This window comes from Xiphophorus couchianus, chromosome 18 (genome assembly GCF_001444195.1).
Source record: "Xiphophorus couchianus chromosome 18, X_couchianus-1.0, whole genome shotgun sequence".
NCBI lineage: Eukaryota > Metazoa > Chordata > Actinopteri > Cyprinodontiformes > Poeciliidae > Xiphophorus > Xiphophorus couchianus.
Window position 1 is genome coordinate 298336 of NC_040245.1, and position 17208 is coordinate 315543.

The 17208-nt window shown below is 43.7% G+C and overlaps 1 protein-coding gene across 2 annotated transcripts in view; it reads left to right on the top strand.

Annotated features, from left to right (window-relative positions):
* dlc (deltaC) overlaps positions 1-17208 on the top strand; it is a 323636-nt gene that overhangs the window by 32135 nt on the left and 274293 nt on the right. For both annotated transcript variants that reach the window (XM_027998937.1, XM_027998938.1), the window contains exon 5: positions 6505-6696. In XM_027998937.1, the coding sequence (XP_027854738.1) occupies positions 6505-6696 (192 nt within the window). The remainder of the gene's footprint in view (positions 1-6504; positions 6697-17208) is intronic.

The following is a 17208-nucleotide window of genomic DNA, read 5'->3' on the forward strand; positions in this document are numbered from 1 at the left end:
TCCACAACGGACATGATGCCAAAACGCCAAACCAAACCGGGAGCAAAAAACTACCGGACCAGCCTGGGACAACCAGAACTCAACTTAAGATCAAGTAACTGTGTGAAGAGAAAAGTGTTCAAAACACCTTGCAGAAAAAGGTAGAAAGAAAACTCAGAAAAGCACTCAGTCTAACACTCCCGTCTCTAGCTCTACTCACTCTGAGACAGACAGAGAGAGATTGATTTTTAAAAACTCATTTATTCACTCAGTGGTGATACATAGGAACATTCAACACCAAGTCAAATTAACACATTCATAAATGAAAGTTCTGAATTATTTAAAGTAAATAAAACACCTTCATAATCCCAAATATTCTGAAAAATATTTAGCTCATCCACTTTTAAATAATATTTATATTCTATCACTCTTGCTCTAACCATACAGTTTTACACAATCAGTATTCTGTTCATTACTAATTTTAAATTTTCTACTCAAATATATTGCAAGCTTCGCTTGACCGCAAAAAAATTTAACAACCGTTCAATTTTCTTTTTTCCTTTGCCATATAAAGAACCAAAAATAAAAGACTGTTCTGTAAAACTTTCTCCAAATGATTTCCAAATATCTCTTATTGTAAATAAATCCATTAATATAAGACATTGTACAAAACAATGAAAAATAGTTTCTCTTAATAAACAAAAAGGACATTTAATAATAGAATAGATTAATAATAGAAACAAAAGCATTAACCGCAATAATACCATGTAAAATTCTCCATTGAAAATCACCAACAGTTTTAGTTAATGGTGGTTTATATAATAATCCCCACACAGGTTTCACATCAAAACCAACTTTAAAATAATCTCTCCAAGGAGTATCTTTTTTATCTTTTAGACTTAGACTGACTTTATTATCATTTTTCATGCACAGGGTGAATACAGAACCAAATTTCGTTGCATACGGCTCAGGACAATGTTTTGAGCTTCCAATGTTGTGAGGTTACTCCAGAGTAAAATAAAATACAGTATAAAATATGAATATAAATCTAAATATAAAATATAAAGTGCAGGACTGACAGTAAAATAGAAGTTATTTAGCTCTGTACATGTGCAAGGTATAAAGTGGAGACTAGATTTTAAGTGCAGTCCAGTTAAGAGTTCAGCAGTCTGATGGCAAGTGGGAAAAAGCTGTTTCAGAACCTGGTGGACCTGCACCGGATGCTGCAGAACCTCTTTCCAGAGGGCAGCAGGGAGAACAGTCCATGGTGGGTGTGAGGGGTCACTGACGATATTTCGGCCTCGGGACACGCAGCGCTGGGATGAAATGTCCTGGATGGAGGGAAGGGGGGCCCCGATGATCCTCTCTGCTGTCCGCACCACTCTCCTCACGTTCTTCCAGTCGGAGGCGCTGCAGCCTCCACACCACACAGAGAGGCAGCTGGTCAGAATGCTCTCTATGGTGCTTCTGTAGAACGTCTTGAGGATGGGCGGGGGCAGGTGGGCTCTTCTCATCCTCCGCAGGAAATACAAACGTTTCTGTGCCCTCTTGACCAGAGACGTGGTGTTCACAGTCCAGGTGAGGTCGTTAGTGATGTGCAGCCCCAGGAATTTGGTGCTGCTGACCACCTCCACAGCCGAGCTGTTGATGAGCAGTGGAGCGTGGCTGGGCCGGTTCTTCCTGAAGTCGACGATCATCTCCTTCGTCTTGTCAACGTTCAGGATCAGGCTGTTGTCTCTGCACCAGTCCACCAGCTGCTCCACCTCCTCTCTGTAGTCCAGGTCGTTGTCGTCTCTGATGAGGCCCACCACCGTTGTGTCGTCCGCGAACTTCACGATGTGGTTGGTGGCGAACCTGGGGACGCAGTCGTGTGTCATCAGAGTGAACAGCAGAGGGCTCAGGATGCAGCCCTGAGGGGAGCCTGTGCTGAGGGTGATGACATCGGAGGTGTGTTGTCCGATCCGGACTGACTGAGGTCTGTCGGTGAGGAAGTCTAGCAGCCAGTTGCACAGGGGGGTGCTGAAGCCCAGGTGTCCCAGTTTTCCTGCCAGATGCTGTGGGATGATTGTGTTGAACGCTGAGCTGAAGTCCAGGAACAACATCCGCACATGAGTGTTCTTCTCCTCCAGGTGAGCCAGGCTCAGGTGTAGGGTGGAGGAGATGGCGTCCTCAGTGGAGCGGTTTCGGCGGTAGGCAAACTGGAACGGGTCGAATGTGGAGGGGAGTCTGGAGACGATGTGTTCTTTTACCAGCCTTTCAAAGCACTTCATCATGATGGGAGTCAGTGCCACAGGCCGGTAATCGTTGAAAGAGGTGACTTGAGGTTTCTTTGGCACCGGAATGATGGAGGCAGTTTTGAGACAGGCTGGCACTGTGGCTTGGTCCAGTGAGGTGTTTAATTTGACTTTGTTCAAAGCCTTAACACATTTCATATAAATTAACTTTCCATTCACAGAATCCAAAATTGTCCATTCATTTCTTCCTTTCTCTAAAAAAGGTCCAGGACATTCAAGGTCTTTCATTTGTGGCTTAAAACAGCTTCAGGAAGGGATCTGCTTCATCAGGTGTTAGACGCCCATCATCCCTTTATGAGTCTTTTGTCGTCTTCAGATAACATTTGCTTAAAAGTTGCCAACATAATACTTACAGTTCTTAGAGAGTGAATCTCCAATCTTTGAGCCAAAGAAACAACATCATCCATCTCAGATCCAACAAGTTCAAGCAGATGTTTCAACGTAACCAGCCCACTTTTCATCAAACGTTCAGAAATCATAACCATTTTGTCCCACGCTGAACCCAAACCAGATCCCTGGAGGACTGGTTCCAGTAATAACCAGTTTAAAGATGTGGACGTTCCAACTCTCTTCGTTTCCATGAGGTTCCAAGATTTTAACACACTAACATAAAAAGATGACAAACACTTTACATTATGTTTTGAAAAGTCAACAATAAAAAAGTTTTACCAAAACCTAAATTACCAACTTTTGAAAAAAAAAACATTCTGTAACTTTTCTCCACAAAACATTTTGATCACCAAACAAAAAACTCTTTAAATCTGTAATCTGAAGGCTGTTTTCCTCTAAATGAATCAAACCTCCTTCTTCCTTTGGTAAAAACAAAACACTCTGAGGGACCCAATGTAATCTGTCCCAAAAGAAATTTAAAATAATAGTCTGTAATTTCACCAAAAGACCGATAACAGATAAGCGATGCCATAAAGTTGAAGCAACCAGATTATTAATAATTAGTGTACGGCCTCTATAAGAACATCGTGGCAAAAGCCGTTTCTTTAATCTACCCTCCATTAATTCAATAAAACCTTCCCAATTTTTCATGACCTCTACTCTATTTTTGTCCAGCAGACAGTTTTGGTTTCTGACGTGGGCAGTTTGGGCAACCACCCAGGGCGTTATCATGTTAGGGTGGCACCAGAACTCAGTGGATTGTGGGACAGAGATGAAGCAAAGCAGAACAAAGAGTTTGAATTGATAATGATGTTGGTTAAATATATTTCTGCTGTAAGTATTTAATATCTAGATGTTTTTATGGGAATGTGATTTTTTTTCTGATCATTTTAAGAAGCAATTTTGATCATATTTCAGATTTTATTGTGTCATGTAGCGCGGGGTGCCTGTCTTGCTCTCGGGTTCGCTGCACCGCTGCGCCGCTGTCCCAAGATCGACTCCTCTTCCTCAGTGGGATGTCTTCCCCCACCTCCTTCTTTCCACCCCCTTCCTGTTGGATTTCTTTCAAAATAAATGCCACTAGCAGAAAAAAATGTGAAGTTCATGCTATGATAGGACAGGAGACAGGATGTTTCCAAGTCACTCAACACTTGTTAGGTCTGTTTAAAGTGCATTTTTCAGGGAAACAACTTTCTCTTGAGTGCATTTATTTTATGTTAAATGAAACATTTCAAAGGTTTAATAATTTCTCTCATTTTGCCGAATTACATCTAACTCTGCAGGGTTTCCCTGAAATTCTGATGCCCAGAATCACAAATTAAATCTAAACCGTGTTACAGAGTAAACACATAAAAACATGTTTTATCTGCAGCATTGTTCATTTCATGGTGCTTTACTGATGCATTAAAATTAAACATGATAGGTACACTTAATGATACTTTATTAGTGATTAGGTGATTATGGTTGCCACCTTTCAGAAATCAAAATAAGGCATGCCCACCAAAATTATACTCCAATCAGAGTAGCATACCTTCAACACGTTTATACTTAATTAGATTTACTTAAGCTTTAATGAAGTAGGCGTAAAAAGTATTTGGTAAAAATCTACTCAAGTACTGAGTAATTGATCATAATGCCTGATTTAATATTCAGAATGTGTCCTAAGACAACCCAGAATATAAAAGTTATGTAAACATTCTGGGGTTTTAAATAGTATTATCCAAATATTTATATAATGAAGGAGTTCGGTTTGGAGGCTGAGGGCCAGTGCAGTCAGTGTCTTTTCATGGAGAGCACTTAAAAAAAGAATGAAACAAAAAACAGCAATATATTTAATCATTTAATATTCTGAGCAAAGAGGCGCTTGTGTCTGATTATTTCTCCGTGCAGCAGCTAAAAGTGCAGAATTTTAATTTTTATTACTGGTAATTATTAAAGTAAAATTGTGAAGATTAAAAAAATCGACCACTGAATATTAAAAAAGACATTTATTTGATATAACTTCTTCAGTTCCCCTGTTGGCCTGCTGGTCTGCTGTATTTTTGCTTAGCATGATTTTTCTTCATTGATAGGAAGTCAGATTATCCAAACTGGTAAACCACATTAATGCAACAGTTGTTAAATAATACATTAAAGGACCACTGGACAATTATTCATAAAATGTATCAACATTTCTAAATATACAGAAAGTCCTTTTTAAAGTAGGAAATATTTAGGTATGTACTGTTAATCTATTAGCATGATTTGTTCTTTAAATTTTTATTCATATTACTTTGGCTGATACTATTATATATTGAATAAATTATTGTCCAAACTCAACATCCTAAGCAAAGAATCAAACCACAATAGTCAGTTAAAATCACAATAATAAACTGAATCAATAATAAAATGTTCTGTACCATGTCAGCCTCAGGAGATGATTGAGAATGAAGAGACTCTGATTTCTGGTTCTTTAGGTTCTGAAGGGTCTGCGGTTCCTCTCCTGATCCATTCTGTCTGACATACAGCAGCACACGGCGCCACCAAGGACACTTTTTAAAAACTTTCCCTGTTTTCATCCTCACTAACATTATTCAGCCTGGGATTTATGAGAGTTTTTCCTCCTAAGGACAGTGAATCGGGTCGAGGACGTTTTAAAAAGACGCGGGTTGATAGCAGCTCACTGCGGCTGCGCAGTGTCCGTCTCTAGGCAACCGTGATGTTCAGCGTCGGTCTGTAGCGTTCTGGGGTCCTTTAGCTCCCGCCACGACAATTTAGCTGACCTTAATATTTCCTGTTTTATTTTGGTCATTATTGTTAAACTTAGTGTTGATGTGTGTATGAAAGGCGTTTCTATCGAACTTTTATAGAAATACGGAACAAATCGCGTCCCGCATTGACATTTAGCAGCCAAATACATTCCCTATTGTACGGGACGGGTGGCAACGCTACAGGTGACACATTCAGCAAGTACTCTTACTTTTAATACTTAAGTATTTTTAAAAGCCAGTACTTTTTTACTTTTACTCAAGTAAAAAATGTTAATGTGGTACATTTACTTTTACTAGAGTACATTTTTGTCTGTTTACTTGTACTTTTACTTAAGTACATTGAGTACTTTCTCCACCACTGTAAAAGATGCAATAACCTGCAGGCCCACTTCTCTCCACGCTTCCTCTCAGTTTCTCCTTCTTAGCGTTAGCTGACGTATCTAAGTGCTAAGAGCTAACTTCCTGTAACTGGTGAGCAGCAGTTGCCTTCAAAATAAAAGCTGCATCTCTGTCTATGGGGGCCAGTCACATCAGATGATGACTGCTAGCAGCAGCTGATCATTTATCGATTAGCAGCTAACCGCTAGCAGCCAAAACTCTGTTAGCAGAAATCCAGTCAGTTCATGTCTTCATCATCCTGAACCAACAACATGGGCACACAGTCTGCGTCATCCCCAGGAATCCATGCTGTTTCCTGCTGCATGGGCCCCATCATCAGGTCCAGAACAGGCCCCATCATTGGGACCAGAACGGGCCCCATCATCAGGTCCAGAACGGGCCCCATCTCTGGGGGGCTTTTGCTGCTTTGACCAGTCTGATCAGATCAAACTGGATCCACTTGGTTCAGAGCAGCTGAGCAGATCCAGGATCTACAGTTCAGAGGATGAGAGAGAATCCAGAAAACACAGCAGAGGTCAAAGGTCAGAGAGGAAGTTGCTTCACTGAGAGCAGGAAGTAAATAAATTCTTCGGCCCATGAACCGTAAAAATACCCGGTCTAGTCCAGCACTCATAGGTGTGTGTGTGTGTGTGTGTGTGAAGCTGTTTTCTGCTGTTCTCCTGGTAATCTTCTCTCTTCTCTCCTCCCATCAGCCATCTGTGCAGGCGGCTGCGGCGGGCACCGCGGCGTGTGCGAGGCGCCCGGACGCTGCCGGTGTAACGTGGGCTGGGAGGGGCAGCGCTGCGACAGCTGCAAGCGGCATCCCGGCTGCCTGCACGGCACCTGCCAGCTGCCCTGGGAGTGCAGCTGCAATGAGGGCTGGGGAGGCCTGTACTGCAACCAAGGTGGGTCCGACCCGGTCCGGTTTCCTCTAAAATGACTGAAACGAGACACCAGACTGACCTCTGACCTCTGGAGTCCACACAGAGCAGACCCGATGTGAGGCCCTGTTCTAAGAGCCACAGGTCCAACCCTGTCACATGACTCGGTGTCGACCCGTCGGGTCAGACGGACTGAGAGACGTAGCATTCACTAAAGAATCCTGGAAAAGTTCTGATCCAGATGGTCTGTTTTTCCGGTCTGACCCGGTCCACACAGAATCAGCACCAGAACCGCCTTTTGGTCCAGAGGGAGGAGGCGGGGCTTAACCTGGTCCAGAGCTGGTTTACTGTGAATCGACCCAATTAGAAACAGAACCAGGAAAAACTCTGACATCAGCTCAGAACCAACAGGAAGTCCCGTATCTCAACTTCCTGTTTAGTTTTACATCCCTTAGTGACCAAAGTAATAAAAAACTTACTGAGACCAACCAGTAAAAACCTGACAATGTCTTTGAATTTTGGTTCAACAGAATCAATCAATCAATCTCTACTTGCATAGCACATTCCAGCAGGTTGATGTTTCCATAGCAACTCTAACCAGCTGGTTTTAGTCCGGGGACTCAGTGATGGACTGCAGAACCTTGTTGGTGTCTCTATCTTCCTGGTTTTAGTCAGAACTCCAGCAGCAGCGCTCTGGATCAGCTGCACACTATAACTAAAAACCTGCAATCAGTAAAATAATATTTAACAATAAGGTTGTCTGTACCCTAAATTATACACGAGTCAAATAAATCTCACAACACTGCATTTATCAAATAATGTCAAGAAAAAAGGAAACATTCATTCAAAGTCAAATGCAGGTTGATTAAAATAAACAATCCTGAGTTACTAAGTCAAACTTCCTGACAGCCTGGCTTTGTTTGGTCTGGCTCAGATATTTCTGACTGAGCTCAGTAATTCAGGAGGAGGCAGAGGAGTTCAATATTTTTTTTCAGAGATTGTCTTATGTTAGGACAGCGAAGGTTTTAATACGTATGTAAAATGTTTTGTGTTTAAGTTTCCTGCTGCAGCTCTCAGCAGCTGCTCGGTGTGAGAGTTCACTGTCTGGAGGTTCAGCGGCTCCGTCTGTGAAACATCACCAGCAGTAGCGGCGGTCCAACAGCCGGAGCAGAACCAGTGTCTCACTCCGCAGCTCGTTGACTTGAATGATTGTTCGGGTTATTTGTTTAGCTTTCTGACCGTCGTGCTAATCGTGTTGGTAGCTGTGCTGCTTTACCTGCTATCTGTTTGTCTTCTTCCTGCGTTGAGCCTCGATGTAGCCAAACTCCGTCAAGTGTTTGTTTTTTAAATGTTATATTAGGTTTGTTGTGTTGATGCATTTTGACGAGCTTCACCGCCGAGGTCATTTTCCACCGCAACACGCAAACGTCTCCATTCACTCTGAGCGTTAAGTTAAAGCTCCTCGCTACGGGATTTGATGATGATGATGATGATGATGATGAATACTTTATTAATCCCCAAGGGGAAATTCAAGGTCCCAGCAGCTTAAGACATTACACACAACATACACTACAGTTCACACAATATATTACGAAAACACTAGATTACCAGATCAACATTACTAAGAGCTAAAAACACTAAAAAACACTAAAATCCTAAGTGCTAAAGAGTGTGGAGGTGAAGTCTGCTGTGTCAATGGCCTAAGCAGAGAAGTCCACTTCTCCCCTGCCCTTCAGTGAGGCATTGTACAGTACAGTATGGCCCTTGGTACAAATGACTTCCTGAGTCTGTCTGTTGAGCATGTCAGGGAGTCTCCAGCTGATCAGACTCTTCTGCTGCATGATGGTACTATGGAGTGGATGACAGTCGTTGTCCATGATGTTAAGTAACTTGTTCAGGGTCCTTTTATCTGATACTGACGTGATGCAGTCCAGTTCAGTCCCCACAAAAGAGCCAGCTTTCCTAACCAGCCTGTCTAGTCATCCAGCATCCCTCTTCTTAATGCATCCTCCCCAGCAGGCCACAGCATAGAAGAGGACGCTGACAACAACAGACTGGTAGACCATCCAGAGGAGCTTGCTGCAGACATTGAAGGACCTCAGCCTCCTCAGGAAGTACAGCCTGCTCTGCCCCTTCTTATAGAGTGCATCGGTGTTGGCTGACCAGTCCAGTTTATTGTCCAGATGTACTCCCAGGTACTTGTATGTGTTCACCACCTCCACCTTGACTCCCTCAATGGTGACTGGCAGCAAGGCAGCCTTGGATCTCCTGAAGTTGACCACCATCTCCTTGGTCTTGGTTGTGTTGAGTTGCAGGTGGTTGAGTCTGCACCATTACACAAAGTCCTCATTCCTCCTCCTTCCCATCCCTGACAAACCCAACAATTACAGTGTCATCTGAAAACTTCTGCATGTGACGTGACTCCGTGTTGTAGCAGAAGTCAGACGTGTACAGGGTGATGCTGCGCAGCGAGAAGGAAGGAGGAGATACAGGTGATCAGTTTTAGTGATCAGCAACAAGAGACGCTGATCGATCACCGATCATACACTTTTTCACGGAAATCAGCCAATTATCATTGGTGGCCGATCGATCGGCACTCCTCTAATATATACACTGAGCAGAACCCTCAAGCTGCCAGGCCTCTGGTAGAGGAGCAGAGGGTGAGAAGGGAATTATTATTATTATTTATATATATGTAAAGTAAATACACCCCTCACATTTCTGCAGATATTTAAGTTTATCTTTTCATGGGACAACACTGACAAAATGCCACTTTGACACAATGAAAAGTCGTCTGTGTGCAGCTTATATAACAATGTAAATTACTCTATACAGCCATTAATGTCTAAACCACCAGCAACAAAAGAGACTACACCCCTAAACGTCCAAACTGAGCACTGCTCGTCATTTTCCCTCCAAAATGTCACGTGACTCGTTAGTGTTACCAGGCCTCAGCTGAGCATAGGGAGCAGGTGTGTTCAGTTTTGCAGTACAGCTCTCACACTCTCTCCTACTGGTCACTGAAGGTCCAACATGGCACCTCATGGCAAAGAACTCTCTGAGGATCCTAGAAGACCAATTGTTGCGCCACATGAAGATGACCAAGGCTGCAGGAGGATTGCTAACACCCTGGAACTGAGCTGCAGCACAGTGGCCAAGATCATCCAGCTTTCTACAGAGCAGGTCCACTCAGAACAGACCTCCGCTGGTCATCCAAAGCAGCTGAGAGCACATGCTCAGAGTCACATCCAGATGCTGTCTTTGAAAGATGGGTGCAGGGGTTCTGTCAGCATTGCTGCAGAGATCGAAGAGGTCAGGGGTCAGCCTGTCAGTGCTCAGACTATATCAGATTGGTCTGATGGCTGTCACCCGGGAGGAAGCCTCTTCTGACGTCTGCACACAGTTTGCTGAAGACATGTCAACAAAGGACATGGATTACTGGAAGCAGGTCCTGTGGTCTGATGAGACCAAGATGAAACAGTTTGGTTCAGATGGTCTCCAGCATGTGAGGCAGCTGCTAGGTGAGGAGTACAAAGGGAAGTGTGTGATGCCTGCAGTGATGCAGCATGGTGGTGGGGATGCCATGGTCTGGGCTGCAAGTTTTGAGGGTGAGGAGAAAATTTTGAGAAAGCAGAGTGAATATTTGAAAGAGAGCAGAAGTTTGAAGTCACAAACATTACAAGTTTGAGAAGAACGACATGAAATCTGAAACTGTGTGCTCTGGAAATATGGCAGGAAAATTACCCCATACTCTAGATCAGGGGAGCCCAAAGTCGGGCCTGGAGGTCCAGCATCCTGCATGTTTTAGTTAGGATGCAACTATGTATTCAAACTTTATTTTTTTTTCTGGAAAATAAATCAAATCTTTGAATTTTGCTTTCAGTCTTTGCTTTCAGTTGGTACCACAAAGTCTCCCTGGTTTTACCAACAACTGTCTCAGCAGGTCCAAGTTCTTCTTAGTCTCTGAGGACCATCATTGGATCCAGGGGCCTTAAACCAGGGAGAGACTAAAACAGGCAGGATGCCGGGAATCAGGGGCCACTTTGGGCTCCACTGATCTAGATCTACAACTCTAGATATATAACCCTAGATTTATAACTCTAGATCTACAACTAGATCTATAACCCTAGATCTACGACTCTAGATCGTTCCTCTTTAGTAACTTCAGTTTCTGTTCAGAAAGTTTTGTCTCATCCACACATTTCTCTGTTCTCAGCATCTGTTCAGTGATTGGATGGGTCAAAGGTCACCTGGTGACATCATAATGTTGAGCTGTGTATCAGCTGTGTCGTCATGGTAACTGATCTTATTTCCTGTTGTAACCTGAGCCAAAGGGCAATTGAACCAGAGGGGTCCTAGGATGGAGCCTTGGGGAACCCCACATATGACCTCTGACCTCTTGATGATAATAATAATAATAATAATCATTAATAATAATAATTATCTGCCAGAGCCTTTCAAACCCCAGAACCTTTTAAATATTAAAAACACAAAGTAAACAGACACTGCAAGACACAAAACCACAAAATAACGGCACAGTTAGAAGAACCTGAACAGACGAGCTTTGAGTCGACGTTCCGGATGTCAGGAGGAGCAGCGTTCCTTTTCCCCTCGCTGCTGAGACGGACAACAGGCTCTGAGGATGAGGAAGAGGAAGAACGAAGGTGAACGGGTGGCGATGAGCAGCAGGTCAGACCGATAAGGAGGGGAAAGGTTATGAACTGAATGGAAACAGGATTTAAAGTGAAGTTGCTGTAAAATGCAGTGATGTGGTGAAATGAGGCCAGCAGAAACTGGAACCAGTAGAAGTTTATAGACAGATTTATGAGGCAGAGCAACCAGGAGGGAAATACAGGAATCAATGAGAGAAATGACCAGAATATGGAGGCAGAGAGCAGAGAGGGGGAAATATTACAGAGGTGGAAATGAGCAGATAAATGATATTATTATTAATGGGAGGAAAGAGGAAACCCAGACTGTGAGCCTGAGGGTGGAGAGACCAGAGAACCGTCCATGATGAGGCTTTAGATACAGAAAACTGAGACGGTTCCTATTGAAACAGAGAAATCCCAGTTCTTCATGTCAGACTGGAGCCAGTCTAGAATTGGAGCAAGTTGAGTTCTGGACCGGAGAGTCCAACCCAGTTCTCCAGTTGGTTCAGTAACATGATCAACACTGAGGTCCAACAGAACCAGAACCAGCTCTGTGGTTCTTCCACCGTCTGTGTTTATATGGATGCGTCATGTTCGGATTCACCCTTCAGACCCACATGCAGAACCAACAAGTCCAAGTAAAGGAAATAAGGTCTATTTTCAAAAGGTACAAACAACAACTGACAGGTTTTCAGACCCTTTCTGGGGAGCGGCTAGCGTCACGATCGGAGGTGCCTGGAAGGAGAAGGAAGTTACAGAAGGCCAGGACTGAGGGGATCAGAAATGCGATAGGAACCCTAACCCTTCAGAGTGGTTCTGGAGATGTCCAGGGTCCAGTGTGAAGACTGGTGATGAAGATTCCAGAGGTGAGTGCGAGGTAAGGCCGGAGCCAGAGGTCTGAGTGGAGCTGGGGAGACACGGCGGCAGGCAGGCAGGAGACTTGCAGGTCACAGGAGGAGAAAATGGTGAACAGATCCTTCTAGAGAAATCCAGTGACGAGCCACAAACCTGGAGGCAGCAAACACAGGAACAGTAAAACTTCTGGCAAGTACTCGAGAAACGAATCAAAGGCTGGTAACAGCTGACTGCAGGAGAAGGCCAGGAAGACGAGCGGTAACGTCAATCATCCAGCGCTGAGCGACGGCTCTGCTGCTCCTCTACTCCCAGCACTCAGATGAGGCTGATGAGCTCCACCTGTGAGGAGCTGCCCCCGCTCTCCACCAAGATCCTCGCTGGAACAGATGCATTACTCGCACTCACACCCACGCACACAGGACCACTGACAGGATGTCCTTGAACCCTTGAACTAGGCCGGTCTCAGTGCTGTCGTAACCATGGAAACCAGACTGAAAGCAGCTGCTTAAATCACCTGATGAGCCAGGAGTTTATTATTCAGGTCAGATGGATGAAGTGGGTCGGATATCCAGACAGCAGGAAGAGGAGCTTCATGGGTTCATCATTTGCTACGTTTGGGTTCAGCATAATACTGGATTTGGTGTGGATGTCCAGATTAATCCTCTAATTTTTAAATTTTCTCTGTATAGAAGTTGGTGAATTTATTGCAGGTCAGGTGGTTCCGTCTCTGGACGGTTTGGGATTCTGTCAACTTTGTTCATGTTTTTCTTTATTACTTCCCTTGCATGTTTCAGAGTGGAGTGATAGCTCTGCAGTCTCTTCATAGATTTCATATAAACGTGAAGTTGAGTTTTACTCCATTTCCGTCCATCCAGCCTGAGATCGGAGCGGCGGACCGCGCCCATCCCCTGGGGGTCTGTGCCTTACTAGAGGCTCTGAACTCAACATTTCCAAGTCCAAACCTCCAGCAGGGAAGTTTTTCTGTTTGCTCCATGCTAGATAGCGACTTGTACTTCCTGTTTACTGCAGCCATGCGTAGCATCAACACCTGATGACATCATGCTGTGCGTCGCCTGGTAGATGGAAACACGCCTAACTTGGATTCTTTCTTTGCAACATTTTAAAAGTTTGCTCTACGTTCTCCTGACGGCTGGATGGAGACACGGCAGTGAGTCTCTGCTCCAGTCCTCAGGTGTTCAGGCCCGCTGAAGAGTTTCAGCTCCAGGAATTAGACCGGGCCGCTTCAGAGTCCTCCAGAGTTTTGCTCTCAGCCTGGAGGACGATGTTCTTGGCTGTTTTCAGCCGCGATGTGTTTGGGTCAGAATCAGGGATGGAGAGGAAGCCAAATGTTTAGAACTTCAGCAAATATTTCAGTACATTGCCTTGAGTTTTAATGGTTAAATCCAAAAAATAAAGGAAAATGACTTCTTGATAATAAACAAATAAGTTATAAAATGTAGCTAAGTATTAATGCACATTCTATAAACTTAGACCAATTAATGCATTTTATTTCTAGCGGCGCCCGATTCATTTTTTCAGGTGGGGGCCATGGGGTGTTTGTTCACCTCTGTTACACACTTTGAATGTCAGGCTTGTTCATTGATATGATGGAACCTGTCAATCAGTTCTGTGGGTTTGTGGCAATTTGTCCCAAAGTAAACAGTCAACATCTGTTCCCTGGAGGACGATGTTTCGGGTCGACCATGCGCTGCGGTCTGGCTGGATCTAATGATTGTTTGCTATTAAATGGTCGTAGAGATTTGGTGGAAAATAATCAGAAGGAAATGTTGCCAGTGGGAACAAGCAGCAAGCAGCTTTACTCAGAGCATTTAGATGGAGGAATGGACTTTATTCCATTTCTGGAAAAATGTAAAAGAGGAAAAATGCAGCCGACCCGAGAACAGCTGAATGCAGACGGACGATTTTAAAACACAAAATGTCTGGATGAAGGTTTTGTCATCATTACATCACTAGTGTGATGAATAGTTGTCCAACTGGATGCCCTGTCACACACACACAGACACACCAACACACGCCCGCCCACAGACACACACACACACACACACACACACAAAGCTCATAAACCGCCAGAACCGCACACGGTAAAAAGCTCTTAAAACTACGGGAGGATTCAAATTCCTTGTTCATTTTTAGCTTACAGAAAAAACAACAAGCTGCCAAATTTCCAAAAGTAAACTGGCCAATAAGATTGAGGCTTTGTGCGGAGCTGCAGGACTCACAGACTCACTACGTACAATAGATCTTTCTTTCTCCTAAATGTTGTTAATAGTAAAGAGGAATAGATAATGAAAAAAACTCAAAAATGATGCTTTTCTGTTTTACTTAGAGGAAAATCTGAAGGTCCACACAGTGGCTACAGCTGCAGGCGCCTTGAGCTCAGATACTTATTACAAGTCCAAAATACGCACAACGCAGCTACAGGATGGACAGATATGACAAAAATCACAACTGGTCAAATATTTGGAACATTAAAATAATAATGAAATAAATGACAAATATCCTCCAGCAATACCAGTTTAGAGCAGCAGGACAACCTAATGGTTCCGTCATCCCGTTACGGCGCAGCAGCAGCAGCAGGAGTTGCAGCAGCAGCAGCTCCTGCTATCTGGATGCTGTGGGTCTGAAACCAAAAGGCAGCAGATTATATTTGCTGCTTGTTTCACTAATTGTGCAGGAAAGAGATGTCAATATTTTTTACATGAAAAACAAAATGAAAAACACCATAAATAAACTTTAATGTGTTTGTTATTTAGCAAACAGAAATGAATCTCAGCAGCCAACAGACCTGAAACCATCAGCAGCCATCGATATTTATGGCTCCTGATGGCTGATTGGCTTTTGGAAGAGCAAAGAGGAAAAATAAAATAATTCACGTGATTATTATTCTACCTGAGCCAAAATGATCTGGCTGGGCAAAGTGTGTTGAGCATTTGGTCCGGACTGGTAACGGAAATGGGCCTGATGTCTGTTTTTCATCCCAATGCCGTTAGAAAGAAAACATTGTCACAGTTCTATAAATGGTGATAAATACAGAAATCTCATTTCATTTTTATTCAGAATTGGTTCAGACCTGGACCGGATCAGAGTCCAAGTCTTTTTTCAGATGTCAGACCAGTTCATGACCCCTCCCTTTCTCTTCACCCTGTACACCACTGACTTCCAGTACAACTCTGAGTCATGTCACCTACAGAAGTTTTCTGATGACTCAGCGGTTGTCGGGTGTATAGGGGATGGAGGGGAGGGGGAGTACAGGACACTGGTGGACGGCTTTGTGGAGTGGTCTGACCAGAATCACCTGAGGCTCAACATTAGTAAGACCAGAGAGATGGTGATTGACTTCAGAAGGAAGAAGATACCTTCACGGCCACTAAAGGTCAAAGGGGAAGTGGTGGAGGAGGTGGAGGATTACAAATACCTGGGAGTTGTAATCGGCAACAGACTGGACTGGGCATCTAACACTGACGCTGTGTGCAGGAAGGGGATGAGCAGACTCTATTTTTTAAGGAAGCTGAGATCCTTCAATGTGTGCAGCAAGATGTTGGAGACCTTTTATCACAGTGTTGTTGCCGGCGCTATCTTCTTTGCTGCTGTGTGTTGGGGAAGCAGCATCAGAGCCAGCGATTCTAATAGACTAAATCATCAGGAAAGCTGGCTCTGTACTGGGACTAAGGCTGGAGTCCCTGGAAACTGTGGTGGAGAGGAGGACACTGAAGAAGGTTCTGTCTATTATGGACAATAAACAGCAGCCTCTCCACCACATAGTGGACAGACAGCGGAGCACCTTCTCACATAGGCTGCTCCAGCTCCGCTGTTGTAGGGACAGATACAGGAAATCCTTCCTGCCACTGTACAATAAAAGCTAAATCATTGTTCTGCACTAATCAGTCCGATTTTGCACAACTGCACTGTGGCACACTGCTGTACATATATTTACATATACATATCTGCATTTTGAATCTTTGCAAGGACTGCTCTAAGCTGCTTTTATATTGACAGCATGTTATATTTTATTTTTATTTTGTCTACAATTGCTACTCAGTGGTGGATGTTGTGTGTCTTGTCTCTATGCTGCTGTAACTGCGGAATAATTTCCCTGCTGGGATGAATAAAGTCATTCTATTCTATTCTATTCTATTCTATTCTATTCTATTCTAACCCGACCCAACCCGACCCGAAGCTGCTGAAAACCTGTTCATCTGGAGCCTTAGATTAGATTTGGTCCAGATCTCAGAGCTGGAGGTTTTATCTGTATCTGTCTGCATAGAAACACAGAGATGTCAGTCACAGATTGTTGTGTGCAGCCTGTGTGAATGTCTGGCAGGACCAGCAGGGCAGGGCCGTAAAGTGGGGGGCCAATGGCCCCCTGAGCCCCCCTGTTCCGGCGCCTATGGTTGTTTCTTACAATTGCCGGGGACTGGGTGTCGGTGAAACAGCTGGAGAAAAAGCACGACTGGTTGTGAATAGACTGTTGCAACAATGTGATATCCTTTGTTTACAAGAAACTTTTTTCTGGAAACAGGATTTGGGAAGTTTGAACTGTATTAATGACAGTTTGTGTGCAGCTGGTGAATCTACTGTGGATCTTTCTATGGGAATAGTGAAGGGTCGAATCGCAGGAGGAGTAGCCAAAACGCTGAACCCAGTTCTAAATGGAATCACAGCTGGTGTTGACTGGTGTATTGCTGTACATTTAAAACTTGAAAACAAAGAATGTGTCATTATTAATGTCTCCACACCATGAGTGTCCTCAGAATGAAGACATTTATTTGAACAGACTTGATTTTACCTCTGTGTATGTAGTAGGTGATATGAATGCAGATATATCTGATGAATATTCTTCATTTGCCAAACATATGCATCAGTTTTGTGATGATAACAGTTTCATATTGTCCAGTCAGCTGCTGTGCCTGTATAAGGGAAGCTTGGCATACAACGTCATGGCTTGACCATTGCTGTTGTAAAGTCAATAGAAATCTTATATGAGTTTTGTGTATCAGATCATGTTCCA